This window comes from Phalangium opilio, unplaced genomic scaffold, assembly GCF_054372755.1.
Source record: "Phalangium opilio isolate 3A_F unplaced genomic scaffold, DU_Popi_V2 ptg000002l_1, whole genome shotgun sequence".
Classification (NCBI taxonomy): domain Eukaryota; kingdom Metazoa; phylum Arthropoda; class Arachnida; order Opiliones; family Phalangiidae; genus Phalangium; species Phalangium opilio.
Window position 1 is genome coordinate 4,657,373 of NW_028324144.1, and position 21,305 is coordinate 4,678,677.

The 21,305-nt window shown below is 36.9% G+C and overlaps 1 protein-coding gene and 1 non-coding gene across 2 annotated transcripts; both read right to left on the minus strand.

Annotated features, from left to right (window-relative positions):
• Positions 1 to 1,777: 1,777 nt before the first annotated feature.
• Positions 1,778 to 20,728, minus strand: LOC149718412 (carbonic anhydrase-like). Its single transcript, XM_089844824.1, has 6 exons — positions 19,871 to 20,728; positions 4,074 to 4,313; positions 3,854 to 4,005; positions 3,692 to 3,784; positions 3,386 to 3,616; positions 1,778 to 2,436 (listed from the first exon to the last, which is right to left on the minus strand). The coding sequence occupies exons 1-6, from the start codon at positions 19,899 to 19,901 to the stop codon at positions 2,242 to 2,244; spliced, it is 942 nt and encodes a 313-aa protein (XP_089700950.1). The 5' UTR covers positions 19,902 to 20,728; the 3' UTR covers positions 1,778 to 2,241.
• On the minus strand, positions 12,142 to 12,261 carry LOC149718413 (U5 spliceosomal RNA). The gene has a single exon (XR_016381369.1). It is a non-coding gene; the product is annotated as a U5 spliceosomal RNA (small nuclear RNA).
• Positions 20,729 to 21,305: the final 577 nt, after the last annotated feature.

Sequence of the window (21,305 nt, forward strand, 5' to 3'; positions counted from 1 at the left end):
AAAGTCATGGACAAAAATGATTGGTTCATCAAACTACAGTATGCTATAAATCAGTAACAGACCCTTTTCAAATGGGGGGCTTAGTATCGGTAATATGAAACCAAAGACATCAGATGGAGCTTCAAAGTTGCCAGTCCACCCATGTTAATTTGTTTGGAACCATATCTAACGTTTTAAATTGTTCACCTACCGGATGTTCTGTCTTTGAAAAGCAAAGTGGTCAAACATCATGCAGACTCCATTTTACCCTTGACTTCTGAAAAGTGTCCATTTGACTGTAAATTACAGACACATTTTTCTAGTGAAATCATTTTTCTCATCTCACCAATGCTTTCACTTTGGATCTATCTTTCTTAACCGAGGAACGCACTTAACTTTCTTCTAAGCGAAGCATACGTTATATACGCGTGGTAAATCCTCGGTTATTCACTTCTCTATTCAATACTGCTTCCCGCGTAAATCCCTCTGTGTTATAGCACCCACCGATTTTGTTAATGGCGTAACTTATCATAATAACACCATAATACTCTGAATAAGTATGGGTCCAATGCCACAATCAAGCATCGTATATAAAAGGGTAGAGATGCGTCTCGTGGCGATGTTTTTCTCATAGAGAGGCGTCTCCTGGTGGTGGATTTTCTCATAAACATAAACCATCTACTCTGGTCTGTCTCTACCCGTACCAAGACAGGGCAGTAAAAATCTAAGTATACCATGCTTTTATTCTGTTACGATTCGAACAAGAAGAAAGAAAGATGGCGCTGCAGCCTCTTCAATTTTGTTTCACATGGACAACATGGATGCTATTTTCCCATACGGCAGACCCATACTTATATGGAGAGTATGATAGAGTTATGTCGCCATATAAATCCAGCTGAAAACTAATGTTTCGACAAGCTGCATGGAAAGAAAAATATACGCTTCAATACAAAATAATTCAACCTTTTAATATCGTTTTTGGCACGACCATCTAAAAGGGACAATAAATCTAAGAAAAACAGCGACAGTGTACGATAAAAATATTTTACGTGTATATTATATAATAATAATAATAACAAATTTGTATATAGATTAAAATGACGGTAAAATACTAACGAGATTTTACATAATGTCACTCAAAAATCTTTCACCACTAAAGAAGGAAAGTTATAACAGGGTCCTTTCATTCATGAGGTCATAGCGAGCTCATATAATTGTATCTCTCGTAGTCTGAAAAAAATTAGACACAAAACTGCGTGGGGGGGGTAATAACTAAGTAGTGGGCTGGGCTAGTTAGCAACTTCCATCTGTAGCACCATCTGGTGAAGCATTACAGCGTAATTAATCTATTATTGCCTCGTACGTTGAGGCTATGACTATCGACTTTTTATATTATATTAATATATAGCGTATTCTTCTTCCATATAGGGAGCTAACAGTTCTGACCCTGAAACGTCACACCCTTCTATCTCTTACTGGAGTTTCACCCCCCTAACGGTTGGAAACAGTATTCTACGCGCAAAAATGCCAACCAGAGAGGGGCTGCGTGTCGTCAGACTATCTCTTCCCCCTAGCCAGTTGTTAGCTCCCTATTAATTTTATTATATAACGTGTTTGTAAAAAACAGTATTTCTTTTAATTATTTTAGTAAGAAATTAGATGGCGCTGTCTACCTAACTTGCTAGTGGAGAGAAGCTGCCGTTAGGACCGTCTGCATGGAAGGACCCTGGTAGAGCTTGGAGGTGAGAGTCAAATGGAGGAGTAATAATTGGTATTCCGTGTGCGGCAATGAACGTCTCCCATAATCCCTTGCGATTAGGTAGGGAGGGTTTTGGCAAGTGCTGCCGCGTTGCAGAAGGTTTAGAAAATGTTTTCGCCTCTTATTTTGAATACACCGGGGGCGGCTGAATCGTCCAACCCTACCCTAACGCTGAGAATCATGGAAGGTCTTAAAGATTACCTCTCCATCCAACTATCTCCTCCAAGGATAGAGTATTTAATTCAATGTATTTATCTTAAATATTCGGTTAATTAATTTGACTTAGCCCCTGATTCCGATAAGGAAACGAACCGACCAATATAGGGTAACAGTTAAAACAGTGACGTAATCAAAACGTCATAATTACATAAATTACATATAGACATGATTAAAACGGCCTAAATATTAAAATGTCCGTGTACTCGATTTGTAAAATACGTCACTGGTATTGGAGGACTGGAAATTGGTATTGAAATAGAAAGGATGAGAGACTATGGACTTGGTTAAAATTTGGTTGATTTCACTATGGTGACAAGAGTTGCGAAGGCTAGAACCAACGATAAAGATGTCGAAGATGCCGAGTTTGGATCTCTCAAGAGGACTTTGCGTCCGTTTAATGGCTGTGTTGGTCGGAAATTGTCCTTCATTGGACGTGTGCTGACTGTTTTCCCGCTGTATGTCCTGCGGAATTCTCTCAACTGTTGAAAGACGCGTATTATGTTAATGTGTGCTCATGTCATGTGCAAGTGTTTTGGAAAATACTAAGTCTTTTATCGACGAGAGGACAACAACACGAAGTAACTGGCAAAAATAAAAGAGCCAGGGGAATAAATTGCCAAAATAAAAGAGCCAGGGGAATAAATTGCCAAAATAAAAGAGCCAGGGGAATAAATTGCCAAAATAAAAGAGCCAGGGGAATAAATTGCCAAAATAAAAGAGCCAGGGGAATAAATTGCCAAAATAAAAGAGCCAGGGGAACAAATTGCCAAAATAAAAGAGCCAGGGGAACAAATTGCCAAAATAAAAGAGCCAGGGGAACAAATTGCCAAAATAAAAGAGCCAGGGGAACAAATTGCCGAAATAAAAGAGCCAGGGGAATAATTGCCGAAATAAAAGAGCCAGGGGAATAATTGCCGAAATAAAAGAGCCATTGGAATAATTGCCGAAATAAAAGAGCCAGGGGAATAATTGCCGAAATAAAAGAGCCAGGGGAATAATTGCCAAAATAAAAGAGCCAGGGGAATAATTGCCGAAATAAAAGCGCCAGGGGAATAAATTGCCAAAATAAAAGAGCCAGGGGAATAATTGCCGAAATAAAGAGCCAGGGGAACAAATTGCCAAAATAAAAGAGCCAGGGGAACAAATTGCCAAAATAAAAGAGCCAGGGGAACAAATTGCCAAAATAAAAGAGCCAGGGGAATAATTGCCGAAATAAAAGAGCCAGGGGAATAATTGCCGAAATAAAAGAGCCAGGGGAATAATTGCCAAAATAAAAGAGCCAGGGGAATAATTGCCGAAATAAAAGCGCCAGGGGAATAAATTGCCAAAATAAAAGAGCCAGGGGAATAATTGCCGAAATAAAGAGCCAGGGGAATAATTGCCAAAATAATGAACAAAACAAATAAAGAATAGTGCGGGGTTGCTAACCTGTTCATGTCCTATTGGTACTGGTTCAGGAAAGATGATCCAAGTGACAGCCTCGTTGCAATGTGGGGTGGTCAATGATCCATTGTAACACATATACCACTCTCGCTTTTTCGGGAGCAAATCGGAAAGAGTGAAACCCTTGTCCTTGATGACCTCCTCTTGCCCATGGAATCGGACATCGTCCAAATTATGAATAATTGGGTGCAATTTGTCATTGTCTTCGGAAGACACCTACGTAAAGATTAAACTGACAATTATCATTCAATTCAAAACATGTGGTGTTCAAGCAAGAAATAACGATCTTACCTTAAAGAAAACAGCCACAACAGCCAAACCGTCGTCGGCATTCAGAGCGTCTAACAAATTGTGGTACTTGGTGTTACGATGAACCAAGTGAAGCTACAAAGTTCATGTAATATAAAGTCTACAACTAATGACTCGAATTGGTAAAAAACAGCCAAAGTTTACCTCTAAGGGATATGCCTTGCCTTTGAAGAGATGTTCGGAACCATTTTTGTCTTTGGAACCCCAGTGAAAGTGCAATTGTTCCATCTTGTACGTATAATCGTTCAAACAACCTCCACTTATTTCAGCTGCAAATTTCCTGCTGTCTATTTGAACTGTATGCAAAATTTAGAACCGATTAACAACGTGACTATGGCGTTGGTGAGCTGCCAGGCTGCCTTACCAGTGTGTCCGTTGTTGATCAAAATAGGTTTATCTAAATCAGAGTCGTAACGCTTGAAGTGAAAATCATCTAAACTCTTATCCAAATAGGTCTCCCAAATGTCTATCGGAGATTGGCGTTGTCCACCGCAGGAATGTTTGAACAGTTCCGGCCAATTATCTGGACCGTTATCGCCAAAATATTCCCATTGGTGCTGAGCACCTTGGCAACCCCATAATGACGATAATAAGATGGAAATGGCTGCAAATAAAGAAAAATCTATTTTTAAAATTGCACCATCTTAACTCGGTTAAAGTGAACCTTGGAGTCAAATCAAATCATAACAAATCAATCAGATTTTGAAAAGAACTTCCCACTACTATCAATGGGACATAGAAATAAAAGGAAGTAGGGAACTGGAGTTGATGAAAGTTTTTCCAGGTGCCACTCTCTGGCTCCTGTGGTCCACAAGTCAATGCTCTACTACCAAAAGGGAATAATAAGAGAAGGGGCCATATGGCTGCTGGATTGTAACGCGAGTCCGACCAACCTCAAAATTCGCGAAATTATTATACACAGCGTAAAAAGAACTTTCCCCAAAAAATAGTTCCTGGAATACGCCGCACGTTTCCCTAGTGTTGTCTGCTACATTGAGAATGGCTTGATTCCATTTCACAACGCTTACTTCAGCAAATTTCATTTATAAAATGCGGATTTCAACCTCAACTATTAATTGATTCTCAACACGCCATCTCACGACATTAAAACACAACTACGACTGCACATATAGCCAATCATGGAAGGGAAGACAATTTGAGGTTCGTAAAAGCCATGTTACAGCCAAAAATCATAATGGATAAATGAAGTGCCATCCTTTTAATAATCCCAGGTCGGCTTTCAGGCATACTACTATCATACATTTGTATTGCACTTTGGGTAAAAATAATTAGGTCTGCCTGATGTGAACTCGCCCTAGTATTCGTACGAAAGTTTAGTGCGGGGAGAGGGGCACGAAATCTTTTCCTTGGCTGAGAGTCAACGTGAAAACCCCTTCGCTCTCTTTCTTTTCATTTCTATTTGCCTTTGCTATTACGAAAGAATTATTATTAGCGTTATTTACGACTATATAAACATTTCGATCTGCATATTTTAAAAATTATAAGTAATAATTTATGATTATTTCCGAATAATCAAACCATAATCGTTAATCTTAAACCTCCCACGTAGATACTAAAATTTTTATCGACAATCCTTACAACACTTTTGAAAAAAGCAAAGGCCCAAAACCAATCGTGTGAGACAGAGTTATTCAATGCTTGAGGATCGAATATCAACAGAAAAAATGTTTATAAAGATGCCAAGTAAAGATATGGGAGAGTTAGTTGTATGATTGCAATCAAGAAAAATATCACGCGAACAAAGAGCTCTTTTAAAGTTTGATGAAATTGAAGCCGCTGCTGTTTTCAATAGAAATGTTCAGTCGTGTTAAAATTGGATTTAAGCAGCCAAGAGAGAGAGACTCGCCCCCTGAATTACTGACAGAAAAAAATACACGTAACGATCTCGCAGCTGTTTATTTGCAGCTTCAGATGATTTTAATCATAAGACTATTATGTATGGGCTACACTATAAGTCCGAATCGCCCTTAAAAGCCTTTAAGTGCTATCATGAATTTATCGTTTATAAAATTTGTTCCATTAGGATGACACTACCTATACTTTGTAATGCTAGAGACTTACAGCTCGAGCTAGTTTGAGAACGACAAGCGAGAATTGAAGAACTACACTCGGTCAAGAAGTGATATCTAGTTTATTAAGGTGAAGGTTAGATGCCTAAGTATTCGCCCCATAGTACCAGTCCCTCTTTGGGAGATGCAGTCTGGTGCTCAGTCGGGGTCCTGACAGAGACACGATGTCGCGCCGTAATTAACGTTATTGTACCTACTTATGGCAGTTGGCGAGACTTTAAATAATTATCATAAATACATAAAAGTAAATGTCATTTCATTAAAGGTAATTTGTAATAACTAGCTTTTAAACTAATGCCTAAGTATTCGCGCGCCATAGTCCCAGCCCCCTTTTCAAAATACAAGGGGGGACGTAAAAGGAGGCCGGGCTATTTCGCCTCTCCTCAGCCGGAAAATTCGTAATTTTCGTCATTCGCGTCGCGCTGACGTGAGTTTTCAAGAACCAATGAGATGCTGGTTGTAATTTAGAGGCGGGATTAACTCCGGACCTACTATACGTTTGGACTGGAGATAAAGCTGGAAATGTGGCGAATTTATACCTTCACCCTAATAAACTAGATATCACTTCTTGACTCGGTTTTGCAGTCCATCTTCCTATTTAGTCTGCATTACTAAGCCTTTGACAGCGCCTCACCAGGCGTTGCTTTACGAGAATTCATGACCTATTTCAATTCATGACAAGCTCTCAGAAACAGGAGCCAAACTTATGGAACATATCTTATGAATGCATACTCATAGCAAATACTCTTTCGACCCATATTTGTAGAGATTATTATAGGACTATGATACTAATCAGTTAACGAGTATATCATCTTGTTTTTGAAAATCCGCTGAAAACAGGAATTTTATTGCCAGCTCTTATCAAATCAGAATCCATAAATGGACACCAATGAGTACGTGTATTATGCATTTTACAACTTCAATTATTCGAAAAAAGAGAATTATGGCGTATTATTCAAATGTACATACGAGAAGCCCTGTAAAAACACTTGTCTGCTTTCCTCATATGCCTACGCGTATCTCCGCTTTGGGAAACCATACCAATTAATTTTCAGCTGCCCTTTTAGACCACAGATATTAATTTAAACAGAAAAATATTATTATAAATCAATTAAATGTGTCGGTTTCGTCTGGTTTTCAATTTCGTGATTTAGATAAATATAATTAAAGACTTAGATAAGCTATTGCCAGGAATACAACCCTATAAAATCAAGCTTTGAAGAAAATATAATTTAGATAAAAAATATTAACTACTGCTTATATTGAAGTCAAAAAGATGTTAGCGAAAGTGAGGTACGCTGGGAAGGTGAATGCAAGCTTTTTGTAGTGCCCAGTATGATGTTTACAATGAAAGTTCTCGATTTAGGCGTGGAGAAAAGTAGTAATATGGAGCGGTTTATGATGGGTGACCTGCGGCAAAAAGCCTCTTCGATGTAACTAAGAGAGAAAAACACGGGGGTAAAACATTGCATTCCATCTCGCTTTTAGGCGCCTGCGCTCTAGGCACTTTGGGTTCAGAGAGTGCGCAGAAACAGCTGTGGGTCAACCCCCTTCTATATCTCGAGTCAATACTGAGGGTTGCCTAATGCCTACCCCTTTTTACATCGAAGAGGCCTATGAAAATCTCCCAGTGTACCTTTCGCACGCTCCAACCCGTCGGTAGGCGATTTTTAAGTGCTGCTTCTTAGCCCCATTGTATTTGTATAAGAACTAGCTTCTATTTTTAAGACAGAGGGGGCGTCCTTTACGTTTACGACACTACCTTAACGCTAAGGATGCTGGGAGGACTTCTTTGCCGTTCCATAGGTGGAGGTACAGAGGCATCGTTACAGGTAAGGGGATTACCACTCCGTCCTACTCTCCTTCAAGATTTAGGGTGCCTGTGTACTCGCCTGAGTTTCCCCCTAGTATAGCGGTGAGGGGGGGGGGGGTAGGAAATGAATATTTTTTTCGCGTGTGATTCAAGTTGTCTCGTGCACTTTCTGTTAACTCTATTTCCCTTTGGTCTAACCCTATCTAATCCCGCTATGAATGTAAGAAGCTAAAACCTTTGATATTGATAAGAAAATTATCAAGTACCGCTTATACTTGACCTCTGTCATAAAGCGACAAAATGTTTTATAGTGTCTATAAAAGTGTTAACTTTATTCGTCTCCTAAAAAAATCGTCTGAGTTTCTATGGTAATGTCAAGAATTGCAATTAATTTAACACTTAAGGGTGTTGACACTCGAGTGTTTCTTCACTATTTCTAATCACTAGCGAATAAAAAATATGCCTAAAAATATAACAAACAATGAAAACCCTCTTTTATTTTTTAACGTTATAGATTTTGAAACTTGCTAAATCGAGAGGCTACCCACTGATTTGAACCATAATGGCATGACCACTTTCTAGCTTCCTCCGTAGTGAATTGAGTGGTAATCCTTGGGGAGTTAGGCCTAAGAAAAGTCAATCTTCACGGTTTAATTAATATAAATTGGCGGTAAATATATTGTCAAAGAAACACTTAACGATATTTGACAGGAAGGAATGTAACATTATTTGAAAACACTTGGTTTAAAACTCATTTTGGAAAATGTTAATCAAAAATATCATCTGCTTCTTTTCTCATTTCAATCAAGTGTAAAGTGCTTAAATTCGAATTTAGTTCGATGACCTTAAATACTAATATAATTAGCCATATTTTTATAATGGTTAGGGTCAATAAGTCTACCCACTATATCCATGTGTGAGAGCTTATGCTGTGAAAATAGGTTCATAAGATGTTTCATAAGTTTGTCATTGGCTATTGAGAGCTTGTCATGGAGTGACGTAGATCAAACGTCATAGATTCTGGTAAAGCGAGGCCTGGTGACTGGGGCGCTGTCAAAGGCTTAGTACAGACTAAATAGGAAGATGGACTGCAAAACCGAGTCGTTCTCGAACTAGCTCGAGCTGTAAGTCTCTAGCATATGTGTCTAGCATTACGAAGTGAAGGAAGTGGACTCATACTGCATGGCCACAGGCAACTAACATCAACTTCCGCTATTTTAAGGATTTGGTTTTGAGGGTGCAAAATTCATTTATGGTATATCTAACATTTAACAAGGCAATATTTTGAAATTATTGATAAATTATTTTTATACTGATTAAGTAATAGACATGTTTAATGGCGTCTTTAAAATTTTACGATTTAAATTAGACTTATCCCCAACATTGAACTGCGTCTCATTGCTACAAAAACATATTCTTTTCTTGACTAATTTCGTAAGAAATTAATCTTTGTCTGCCTCCTTTTATTCTGTGTTGTTCGAAAACAAATACGAATCATGTCTATAAGACCATCATTCAAGGTAACGCGTCACATCTTTCAATCGAGTCTAGTTTAAAAGTCTCTCCATTAATCGAATAATTTGGCAAAACGACAAGGGTACGCGTCTCGTGATTTCGACGAGCTTAACTAGATAATGAGTCACAGTTGACAATATAAAACCATTAGTTGTTCGAAAAAGACCGGAATGCATACAGATTGCAAGAATCATTATGCCTCTATATCTCCCATGTTCAATTTAGCGGGCCGGGCTTGAGAACGCCTAATAATTCTGACGTCTTTCTAACTGTGATTTCATTGGTTGGTTGCAACGCGAAGACAGGCCCCTGTTCAAGGTGCAACGTAGATAGATTATTTGCGAAGTAAAATTCGGAGCACCAGAAGGTGATAATAGAAGGATGACACCGAGTATCCTCTTAATACTTTAGTTAAGTAACATGATTCTTCCCAGGCTGACCCATTTTGTTTGCTCTCCTGCTCAATAAACTTCAGATGGGTATCACACCGTAGGGGTGAATTCTATAACTGTTTGGTACTAAATACTCAGCAATCAACCAGGCACAAACCTTGATTGTCTTGACGTGGTACAAAAACCCACAAGCGCATGTGCCTTGGCAAATAGTTAAGAGCTAATAGAGACATGATGAGCTAGGAACTATTTATCGCGTATGTGATTCGGTTTAGTAACCTTGCTATAATAAATGTTAATATGATGTTGAGAAGAATCGTGTTACAATTACCCTCTTTGATCAAAGAATAATCTAGCTCCTCCCACAAAATCCGCCTAGATACGTTGAGAAAATCGTCACACAATGATTCCAATTAGCTTTATGCATTCCTGGCGACATACAATAATATACGTTCATTCTGGCATTGTCTCGCCATTTGATAAGAAAGATATAAGACGCTTACCCTAATCTTAGTAACTATCCATGTCAATATATATCCGTCTACATTAAGTACATACCATATAGGAAGAATTTAAAATAAATGAATGTTTTCTGATAAAAATTACTAATTTCTTTCATTTATACCGAAAATTTTAAATGAAAAGCTAGAGCCGACAATTTTAAAATATACGCGACAATTTTTTGCAAAGAATTTAAAAAGGTCGAAAAGTCATTAGAATTTACATGTAATTAAGTGAAGAATTAAATAACGATATTTATAATTCTTCGAAGTTACTCGGTAATAATTTAAATTTGTAATAATTTCTGATAATTTCTAAAATAAAAGGATGTGCCGACACACAATATGTTACGTGTTTTAAAATAAACGAGAAAAATCTGTCACTTAATTGGGTCTTAAGTTAAACGAACTCTTATTTGAACACTCTTCCAGTAACTGTCGCGGCCTCAGTCACTTCCCGTTGCAAGCAAAGATAATATTTATAAGGAATTATAACTTTAATGGCTTAAAAAACCTCGAGAATTCTATGACGCCGCACTTCCTTCCGGTTTCAGCAAGAGTAAATCAAGAATAGCATATTGGATAATTTAAATTAAAATCGAAACATATTTTTCAAATAGAATAAGGTGATCCAAAAAAAGGTGGTAGGATCGAAGTGCAGTAGGTTATGTAATAGGTTTTTAGCAACGAGTGTGAAAGACATACTGGCATTTACGATCATGATCCGTGAGTGACTGTGTATGTTTGTGAAGGTTGGATGGACGAATGTACCTTTTTATCTGAGTGTGGTAAGAACTTAATTTCACCCCAACCGTTGGGGCATCTCGAATACTACCTTAGCGAGTTAGAAAACATGAATACTGTACTACATTAGCACGTACTAAACTAGCCCCCCCCCCTCCCCAACCACAACCACACCTAGCTAATACGGAAATTTAATTTACGTGACTTGTTATATTTTCAGGTATTTAATGTTATCAAAACCGTTTAGTAGTATAACCATAAGTGAATAATTACTTAGTTAATTATTCACTTATGGTATAACGTGTACTTCTACGGTCTACCCCTTCCAAAATATCGATAATGTACGTGTCGCAGAGGGCTAGGAGGATGAAGCGGAGGGTCTCGAGTCAACATATACGGCCAAGTTCGGCGTTCGGTGCCGTTTTAGAGCATATAATTATGATATCACATTCTTGAACTATTTTAATGTTTCACAATTGTGTTTGATACAAAATATTTCAGCCTTAAATTCCTTTCGTGTAGTTTCCATGCAACCAAAAACTGATTGACATCCCCTAAAGTTTCGTTCCCAGAGATCCACGACGAAGGAAACAAAAAATTCCAGCATGACTAGCGATTTGGCAGTAGTGTTTACCGAGGGAAGTGCCATCCATATGTTGACACTAGTTAGATTGGCAACTCAAGCTGACTTGCAGCTAAGAGATTGGGAATATCATAGAGCCCGGATATGCACCGAAGGTGGGACTATTTTAGGTTATAGGGATATTTCAATGCGAGAGACATCTGCATCATCGCGGTTTATCCATAGCAACCTCTTACAATCCCCCATCTCCAGTAACGCTTCAACGGAATTTCCGGAAGATGTTTTACTACTTCCGAGAAAAATTGTGTATGGAATGGAAAGTCATTCGTAAACACCCTTTTAACTATTTACGCCTTTCCTCGGTTTGTGCGCTTACGCTAACAGCGGAACGGTACAATGACCTCGTTAGGTCATATTGCGATAAGGAAACTAATGCTGGAATAGGAAAAATCCTGCCTTGTTCGTGCTTTGAACGGATGTTAAGTCCTTTTTGGTTGGCAACCATGGTTAACTCTGTTGCGACGGCGTAAAAGGAAATATATAAAGAACGCTTGCTTCTGGTTGGTCAAAACAAGTATCCACTTTAACTTCTATTGCAGAACTATTTTCTCTGAATGTACTGTAATGATGTATCCAAGCGCAAGATGGCGACTACTTGCCTTCAAAACGGTTGGGATTCTTTGGGAATGGGAAATAATCTCAAGTGATCCAGCCATAGTATGGGAAAGTTTCACCTAATCATGAGCTTCAAGTAATTTGCCATGTTGTGTCATTAATTTTTTATTATTAAGAGATCCCTTGCCTGAACAGCAAGGGCCTTCAAAAATTGAGTATATTCACTCTTTGGGTTCCATCACACGGTAATCTTTAGTAAAAAGCGAAAGATTATTGCGCAATGTGATGAAACAAGTATAATAGGCCTCTGGACCGATATCCAGAGATAACAATAAAGTGAGCTTTGTACCGTAATATAGCAAATTCGATCCTACTAAAAATAGGAATACACTGCACTTAAATTTCAATTACTTAATTTATGAAGTATTAATTCCAAATTCGGATTGATGGATATGTGATAACATACATTTATGTTCAAAACGGTCGAAAAACATTTCACATTTCTCAACAAATGTAGACATTAAACATTATTTTCAATAAAATACCACGTCAACTTTCAAAACTTCATTTTTAAATTTTTATAAAATTCATTTAAGATATTTGTTCAGTTTCATTAATGCTTATGATGCTATAAAATCCACGTAGAATGTACTTATTCGATGTTTCATTCATATAAATTGATTAAAAAGTATTACCTACCAATTTCTTACAATTTTAAAATTCCCCTGCCTTTTGTACATTCCTACTTTTTGGAAACTTTGAAAGCAGTGGCACACACTTGACTTCAAGAGCGAATAGCACATCGCCCTCAAGAAATATAATTAAATAATTATGATTAACATATTTAATAACTAATAAAGATAGTGCACCCTGCCGCGAATTATTACAACATATCCAATAAGCGTTAAAAACTCATTTCTAATAAACAGCCTAGCATTTGAATTAATTATACGTAAGTCAACCCTCGACAACAAGACCTCCGAGCAAATGTTAAATTATTTCTCGAATCTAATTAGAAATCGTCGAAGCGGTAAAAGCCGCTGAAAATGTTAAGCGCCAATGTCAGGGGAGCTATAGTAGGGGTTTTCCAATTTCATTTGGATTTCGGTCAAACGATTTAGGAATACGAGTCGACCTTAGTAAAGGGATGAAAATGTTTATTTCTAGTCTAGGTATAATTCTGACATGAATAAATTTAGATATTTTGAAATCAAGGGGTTAATTTCTGTGATTTTATTGAAAGTGGATATTTATTTTTTCACTTAACGCTGGCCCTGATCTTTGAATGGAAAAACTAACATAATTAGAAATTACACAAAAAAGGGTTCGATATGCGGTTCTAAAAACTTCATTTACAGAAATCTCTATCAAGTACACTAATTAAGGTTTAGAAATTAAAATGTAATTTTGTAACATATAGAAGTGAAATTAACGGACGCAATCGAAATTTACAAATTAACGGACGCAATCGAAATTTACAAATTAACGGACGCAATCGAAATTTACAAATTAACGGACGCAATCGAAATTTACAAATTAACGGACGCAATCGAAATTTACAAATTAACGGACGCAATAGAAATTTACAAATTAACGGACGCAATAGAAATTTACAAATTAACGGACGCAATCGAAATTTACAAATTAACGGACGCAATAGAAATTTACAAATTAACGGACGCAATAGAAATTTACAAATTAACGGACGCAATAGAAATTTACAAATTAACGGACGCAATAGAAATTTACAAATTAACGGACACAATAGAAATTGCAAACTAACAGTAACAGCCACAATCGAAAAATCGTGTGCGATACAGAGCTTGCCACAGAACAAATTGTAAGCCAGAAGCTTCAATTACGTGATTGGTCTGAAGTGCAAACTTTACTCAAACCCCCATGTACGATCAGAGTTTTGCATTATATAAACAAAAACCACCTTCTAGTACACGATAAGACGTAGCTGACCGCGCTAAAATTTGGAACTCGAAAAATGGCTGACTTTTGGCAGTTTTACATCTCATTTCTTAAGAATTCAACTTTGTGTTGTTCTTTTTTTCGGGGTATTTCGCGAGTGTAGTAGCGATTGGAAGTGTTCCATAAAACCGTTAGACTTTTTTCGAGATCATTGCCAGACGGGTGAATCTAAAATAACAGAAACAGCTCGACTTTATCGTCGCCGGTATGAAGTTTGGCAAGAAGCGATATCTAGTTTATTAGGGAGAAGGTATAAGATGCCTAAGTATTCGCGCACCATAGTCTCAGTCCCCCTTTCAAAATACAGGGGGGACGTAAAAGGAGGCCGGGCTATTTCGCCTCTCTTCAGTCGGAAAATACGTAATTTTCGTCATTCGCGTCGCGCTGACGTGAGTTTTCAAGAACCAATGAGATATCTCGCTGGTTGTAATTTAGAGGCGGCGGGGATTAACTCCGGACCTACTATACGTTTGGACTGGAGATAAGGATGGAAATGTGGCGAATTTATACCTTCTCCCTAGTAAACTAGATATCACTTCTTGGTTTGGTATATGGGGTATGAGAAGCCCGTGGAGAGGAATTTTCACTGACAGATATAAATTTAGAATATTGACATTCGATTCCCCTTTCTCTAATAATAACAAATAGACCGTAAATTAAGTCGCGCTAGTAAAGTTAATATATCTTTCAAAGATAATAGACAATATCAACAAAATATTTATTTTATATACATAATAAAAAGGAATTACTCCGGGAATGTTATAAAGTTTATGCATATTTTGACCCCGCACCAAGGGTGGTTGGTTCCGAAATACATTCTTTTTAAAACTGTATTATTTCCAGTTCTTGTTAAGGTATGCAAAAGTACTAGGTACCGTTGGAGAAAGCGTTATTTTAGCTATCAAATCCTGAAAGTTTTTCCACTTACCATTTAAAATATGAGAGTTTCGACGTCACAAAAATGTTTCGTAAAATTATCTTGATATCTCGTACTCTAATTGCTTTAGTTAAAGTTTTTTGTACCAGTGTGGGAAATTAGAATATTTTTTAAACTGGTCCTTGGGACCAATGACCCCCTAGTGTCCAAAATAATAAAGCCTTGGACGTGTCCCCCTTAGTTCTCCAATAGATTTGAAATTAATAAACTGGTCCAGTAATCCCCACTTCTTGAATTTAAAAACTGCTCTAAGCAATTAATAAACTGGTTTTGGACCAGAAAAAGTGTGCCATTTCCTCAGACTGCTATTTGTACCACGGGACAGAGGATAATTCTAAATATAATCTAATTTTCAATTGGAAGAGTTCCGACGTCCCCGCAAAGTTAAAAAATAAGTTTAGGAAAATTTTATCACATTTGTCTCCTCTGGTCGATGTAGGCCCACTTTGGCACTGTTTGACAAACAGTAATTTTAAAACTATATATATCAAAGGTAGATTTTCATTCTTAGTTTCATTATGGACGTTGTAATGAAACCGGTTTCATAAGAGACCAGGAGAAGAGAGTTTTTAAAAATTACATGTATTAGAGAAACATTACGGCAAGTCGGCAACGTTTCGTACCCTGTTTCGCAAAATCCGGAAATTGTTATATAACAAAATAATTATAATATGTTTAACTTTTTTTTCGAAAGTTCGACAAGGAACTAAAGTATACCAATTAGGCAAACTGTTGACTAATACCACATTTTTCCTTGTGAGGTTTATCACTACGTATTCATACAAATTTTTTCCCCATTTTTTCAAGTGGGGCAACACCGCACTGACTGTAGTTCCGATTTCGTGAATTGTCTAAACTTACGCAAGTTTATTTTAGATTTAGTTCTATTTGTGACAAATAAATCTTAGTAAATCTTAGTAAGATCAAGCAAGTGAAGTTGGGTCGTAAGAATTGTCGTCAATACGATGCGTCAGAAAATTTGGCAATAGCGCATTAACGTCGACGCGACAGCACATTACAAAAAATTTCCCTCACTTGATCTTCCTTGGTAAAACAATAAGTTCATAAGCAATGTTCCTAAGGATTTGTCGTTGGTTACAAACTGGAGCTTGTCATGAAGTGACGTAATTGAATCGTCATTTCTTTCACAAAAATGGTCGGTAAAATTAAGATGGGATATAAATAGAAAATTTGCAGCGACATTAGGATTATTGTTACGTTCTCTTTAAAGGTTTATATAAAATTTGATGTGCATCGATTTTTCTCTGTCCTTGTTCGTGCTTAGACAATATTTTTCCAAGGTAATCCCAGGATCAACAAATTCAAATTAAAAACATAGCGGTAGATAGTGAGAGGTTTAGGATACTTGAGGAACAATGGGCTAGAATTTCCCTAAAATATACAGAATTGCGCATAAAATCTAGGCTATGCCTAGTACGCTCCCTGTATAAAAACGCTAGACTAAACATAAAACCGAGAAGAAATTCAGTACAAAATTCATGAAAACAAGACACGCAAAACTGATATTTCCATATTAGCTACGTGTGGTTGAATCTATGGAGGGTATGTTAGTTTCTTCAGAATTTTATAAGATATTTTCCATAAGTATGACACTACCTATACTTTGTAATGCTACTGAGAGACTTACAGCTCGAGCTAGTTCGAGAACGACGGAAGCGAGAATTGGATACACTCGGTTAATTTTACAGGACTTCCATCTTCCTATTTAGTTTGTACTGAGCCTTTGATAGCGCCACATCAGGCGTCGCTTTACGAAAATCTATGATGTTTCTTCATGACAAGCTCTCGGTAATCAGTGGCAAACTAATGGAACATATCTTATGAACTTATGGTTTAGTATGTGCTAACGTAGAACGATACCATGTTTTCCAAGTCGGACTCGGTAATGATGGTCCAACGGTTGGGTTACATTAAGTTCTTATGCGTACGCGCTTAGTGAAAAAATTATATTTAAAACCAAATATTTTCAACCAATATTTAAACAAACCACAAACACACACAGATCATAATATATGTATCGATTATGGTCTGTGTGTATGTATTTTTCGGGTTTGTTTATATATAAATATTTAGACTATATAGGCTTTTCAAGCTTCGATACAGCTGTCAATCAAATTAATCCAAACTTTTGGGATCCCACAATATACCTGGGTTAATTATTTGACGATGCCAATGCTGTTTCTTCCCCAAGAGACCATTTCGATGTAGTCTTTTTGTATCATGAGAGTACGTAGAAACGGCAACGTATCAACCCCGTTGTATGTGCCGACAATTACATAGAAAAGGTCTATACTCCCAAGAGCTGGAAGTGGATCTATTCTTTAAAAGGGTCCGAAAACCTGTTTTTCGCATATCCAAAGTCAGGATAGCCCCTGTAAACTCATATGATAGAGCCTGCCAAAGAATTTTCTTCCACAATACAAGCTCGAATCTATCTCGCATTAATCCACGCTTGTTTTGGTGTACCCGGGCTTCACAGACAAACAGACACACAAAGATACAAATCAGTATCACATAAGCTAGTTTGTTTATTACATAACCACACCTTGAAAAAAGTCACGTTTTTATACTGAGTACCTAGATAATATTCGGATGACTTCCCCGCGTTCTCGAAAGTTTTCAAGAAGATATCAGTAAACAAACTTATATGGACAATATTGGACATCGAAATTTATCTGAATGATGGTAACTTAAGCATGTTTTAAAGAACATTATTGACGTCAGCGGAGTAAAGCATAGAGGGGTTCGTCACTCTGCAGCGTAATAGGCCTACACGATATAGGGAGAACGTGTTATCTTGTAACATTTACGGTACGGTGCTAAAATGATTGCACGTAATCTCAGAATGATTACCGCATAGTAAAACTTAATACGCTTGCTATTTGTTGAAATCGTTTTTAACTCTTTGATAATAAAGATTAGATATTGCTTATATTAAAACCAATTCCAAAGACACCTTAGTAACTCTATGTAACTCTTGTTAAAGATAAGTTGATCCAAAGAAGTTACAATTAGTGGTCGCCCAATTCGTATATTAACCGATGTCGATACCATTATCGAATTTTTACTGGAACCGATACCGATTTCAACCTATAAGTCTGGCATAAATGAGGATGTTCTTTGGGCGATTTTGAGTCTAAACTTTTCTATGACATTTTGCCGTCAGGGACACCTTTTTTGAGTTATAATTTGAGTGTTTTGGGATGACCTCTTAATTAAGTAAGTAAATTACTCCAAACATAACTAGAAAACGGGGGCCCGGACGGCGAAATGTGATAGAACATTTTCGACTCAAAATCGCCCGAATAACATCCCCTTTAATTTATGCCAGAGTTAACAGAGACACACTTTGTAAACTAGGCAAGATAACCGATTATTTAACCCAATGAACCGATAAGTTCTACCGATAACGAACCGATATATTTGATAAATTAAAGTTTGACCGATTAAGTGGTAAAATGAGTAAATTAAGCTCGAACCGACATATCATTGGTTAAAATGCCGTATCGATCATCGAAAATATATTATTTCAAGCTAGTACTATTATAGAAAAATTATCGAATCAATATAAAATTACTTGGCTTTTATGACGGTTTAATTTTGCTCGAATTTTCCTTGACATTTCACAATCTCCAGGCACTGCGCTAACCATGTTTACATAAGCTTTTAATTTCAATTATATTATTCTAAAACGTAATCGATTTTGATGTTTTCCTACAGGATGCCTTCGCTATCTGAAGTCTGATTCAATTATATAATTGTGTAATTAATTCCTTAAAGGTAGGGTGAAGAGGAAAATCAAGTGATTTTTTAATGGATTCTTAGTGAAACATCTGCTTAGTGAAACATCCAGGAAATAATATCTCCGAATGATTTTAAAATTCAAATTAGTTAAATTAGATTTCATAGATAATTTAAAATTGGCACCTTCGACCAATTACGTAACGCCCAGCCTTTTTTTAACAAAATTCCCGTGGCACGCTCCGCATGTCGAATGAAATTTAGCGCGAGATGTGATAAAAACTGAGCGCGATGTGCACACAATTATGGCGCGAGATATGGAGTTTGTCAAGAGAATTTTGTTAACTAGAAGGCAGGGCGTTACACGATTGGTCGGAGGTGCAAATTTGAAATTATCTATATGTAATCTAATTTAACTAATTTGAATTTTAAAATCATTTATAGGCATTTCCTGGATGTTTCCCTACTCAGATTAGACAAATAATTAGTTAATTATTTAATTAATCAATTAAAAACACACTTAATTCTCCATTTCACCCACCCTTCAAATTGCCAATTTAAGCGTTCAAATATCGAACCCAGAATTATCTCAAACTACTCAAAAGTATGTACTTATTCCATGTCGCCTAAAACGTTACGAACAACAGTTTCAAGATAAAATAATAAGGCTTATCTATTTCTAATCAGCTTTCATAGTCTAGAGAATGCAAAATTACGTCGACTTTGAAATCTCTCTTGAGTCTTGAACCCAAGTTAAACTAAATCTATATTATTTATTAAAAAAAAAGACAAAAGAACCAAGCCAAAATTAACATAATTTGGACCAAAATCAGCTTCCAGAAATTTTGATATAAAAAAACCACTAAAATTGGTTAAAGCCTTCTATTTGAATACAGCCATAAAATCATTAAAATCATCTATCTGACCCATGACATAAACTGACCCAAATTTTCCCCTCATGAAATGACCCCCAAACCCGAGGGGCTAATCAGTTTCAAATATCCTGTACACCTGTTACGAATTTCGTGTAATCATTTCACCAGGTCTGTAAATGGCAGGCTTTTAAATTTAAACATTACGCGTAATCAATTTAGTACAATGAAAGGTACAGCCGTGTACACCGACAACACTTACTGACCAGCCCCTAGCCCGAACCAAAACCAACACAATTACTTAATATACCAAACAATAAATAAAAAAATTATTAAACTATATACTAAATAATGTACTTACAAAAAACGAAAAACTTCGAAACAAGTTTCATCCTTTGCTCTTTACAAAAAAAGGCCGCAACACTTTTACACAAAGTATCCAAAAAATGCGATGAAATTTTTATCTATTAAAAGTTCTATTTTTAGTTCAATAGCTATCGATTGATTTTTCTCCGAAAAAGGCAGGTGCGACCTTTTATAAAATTTTACAGAATACCTCAGGACTAAAAATCACACACTTTTTTCTTATAATATATAATATTAAATTAAACTTTAATTCAGTTTAAATTAAATTAAATTAAACTGTTCTTTCAAAACTGTCTTTTCGAAAAATTAACCGCGTAAAAAGTAAATCTTTGTTGAAAGACAACAGAGCGGTTTGACTTAACTTTTTCACCGTTTTAAAATGGTATGGTATTAACGCTGATTTTTTAAATCCTGCCGTTCGGTTAGAGAATGAGTGAGAGAGAGATAGAGAGAGAGATTGAGTAGAGAGAAAGTCAAGTGAGGGATCGTCAGAGGCAAGTCAGGAAACGGTATAAGTCTGGGGGCCTGGCGACACACGTGAGAATTAGCTTTAGTTTAAAAAATCTCCAGGAGTCAACTCAAAGCCTAGCCTACCAACAGCCTCAGTCAGCCTTGCCTTCTCTACGACGATGGAAAAACTGCTACTGCAATACTTAAAAGACATACAGTCTATCCTCGTTCTCTCTCACTCTAAAAGAGCAAGGCTATACTTCGTTTCGTTTTCGTCTATTTACAGTACAGCTACCTTTTTTGTTGTAGTAGGTTTAATGCCTTAAAGGGGGTGCGTTCCGATTTGTATTTTGCCAATGATAAACGAGTGATCCTCGGTAATCGGCGAAGCTCTTTATAAGATATATGCCCACCTACTTTTTTATCAGCTATCAAATGTAGATTAACACTGAAGATTTTGAAATTTTACAGCCTGCGACTAATCATCAGAAATAGACTGGAAAAACCAGGATAATTTTAATCAAAAACTTTTGTGGCAACCTTGCCATGGGATCCAGCAACTAAACCAATAGTTATGCTCTTCTGCATAAGTTTATAAGATATGTTCCATAAGTATGACACTACCTATACTTCGTAATTCTAGAGACTTGCAGATCGAGCTATAGTTTGAGAACGACAAGCGAGAATTGACTACACGCAGTTAATTTTGCAGTCCATCTTCATATTTAGCAAGAAGCGATATCTAGTTTATTAGGGAGAAGGTATAAATTCGCCACATTTCCAGCTTTATCTCCAGACCAAACGTAGGTCTGGAGTTAATCCTCGCCTTTAAATTGCAACCAGCATCTCATTGGTTCTTGAAAACCCACGTCAGCGCGACGCGAATGACGAAAATTAAGTATTTTCCGACTGAGGACTGAGGAGAGGCGAAATAGCCCCCCCCCTTGTATTTTGAGAGGGGGACTGGGACTATGGCGCGC

Excerpts from the sequence above, each read along its gene's own strand:
- LOC149718412 (XM_089844824.1), bottom strand. The coding sequence starts at position 19,901 with ATGAAACTTGTTTCGAAGTTTTTCGTTTTTT. Across the intron at positions 4,006-4,073 it reads GATCAACAACGGACACACTG|TTCAAATAGACAGCAGGAAA; the intron begins GTAAGGCAGCCT and ends TTTTGCATACAG. Across the intron at positions 2,437-3,385 it reads TACCAATAGGACATGAACAG|TTGAGAGAATTCCGCAGGAC; the intron begins GTTAGCAACCCC and ends GTCTTTCAACAG.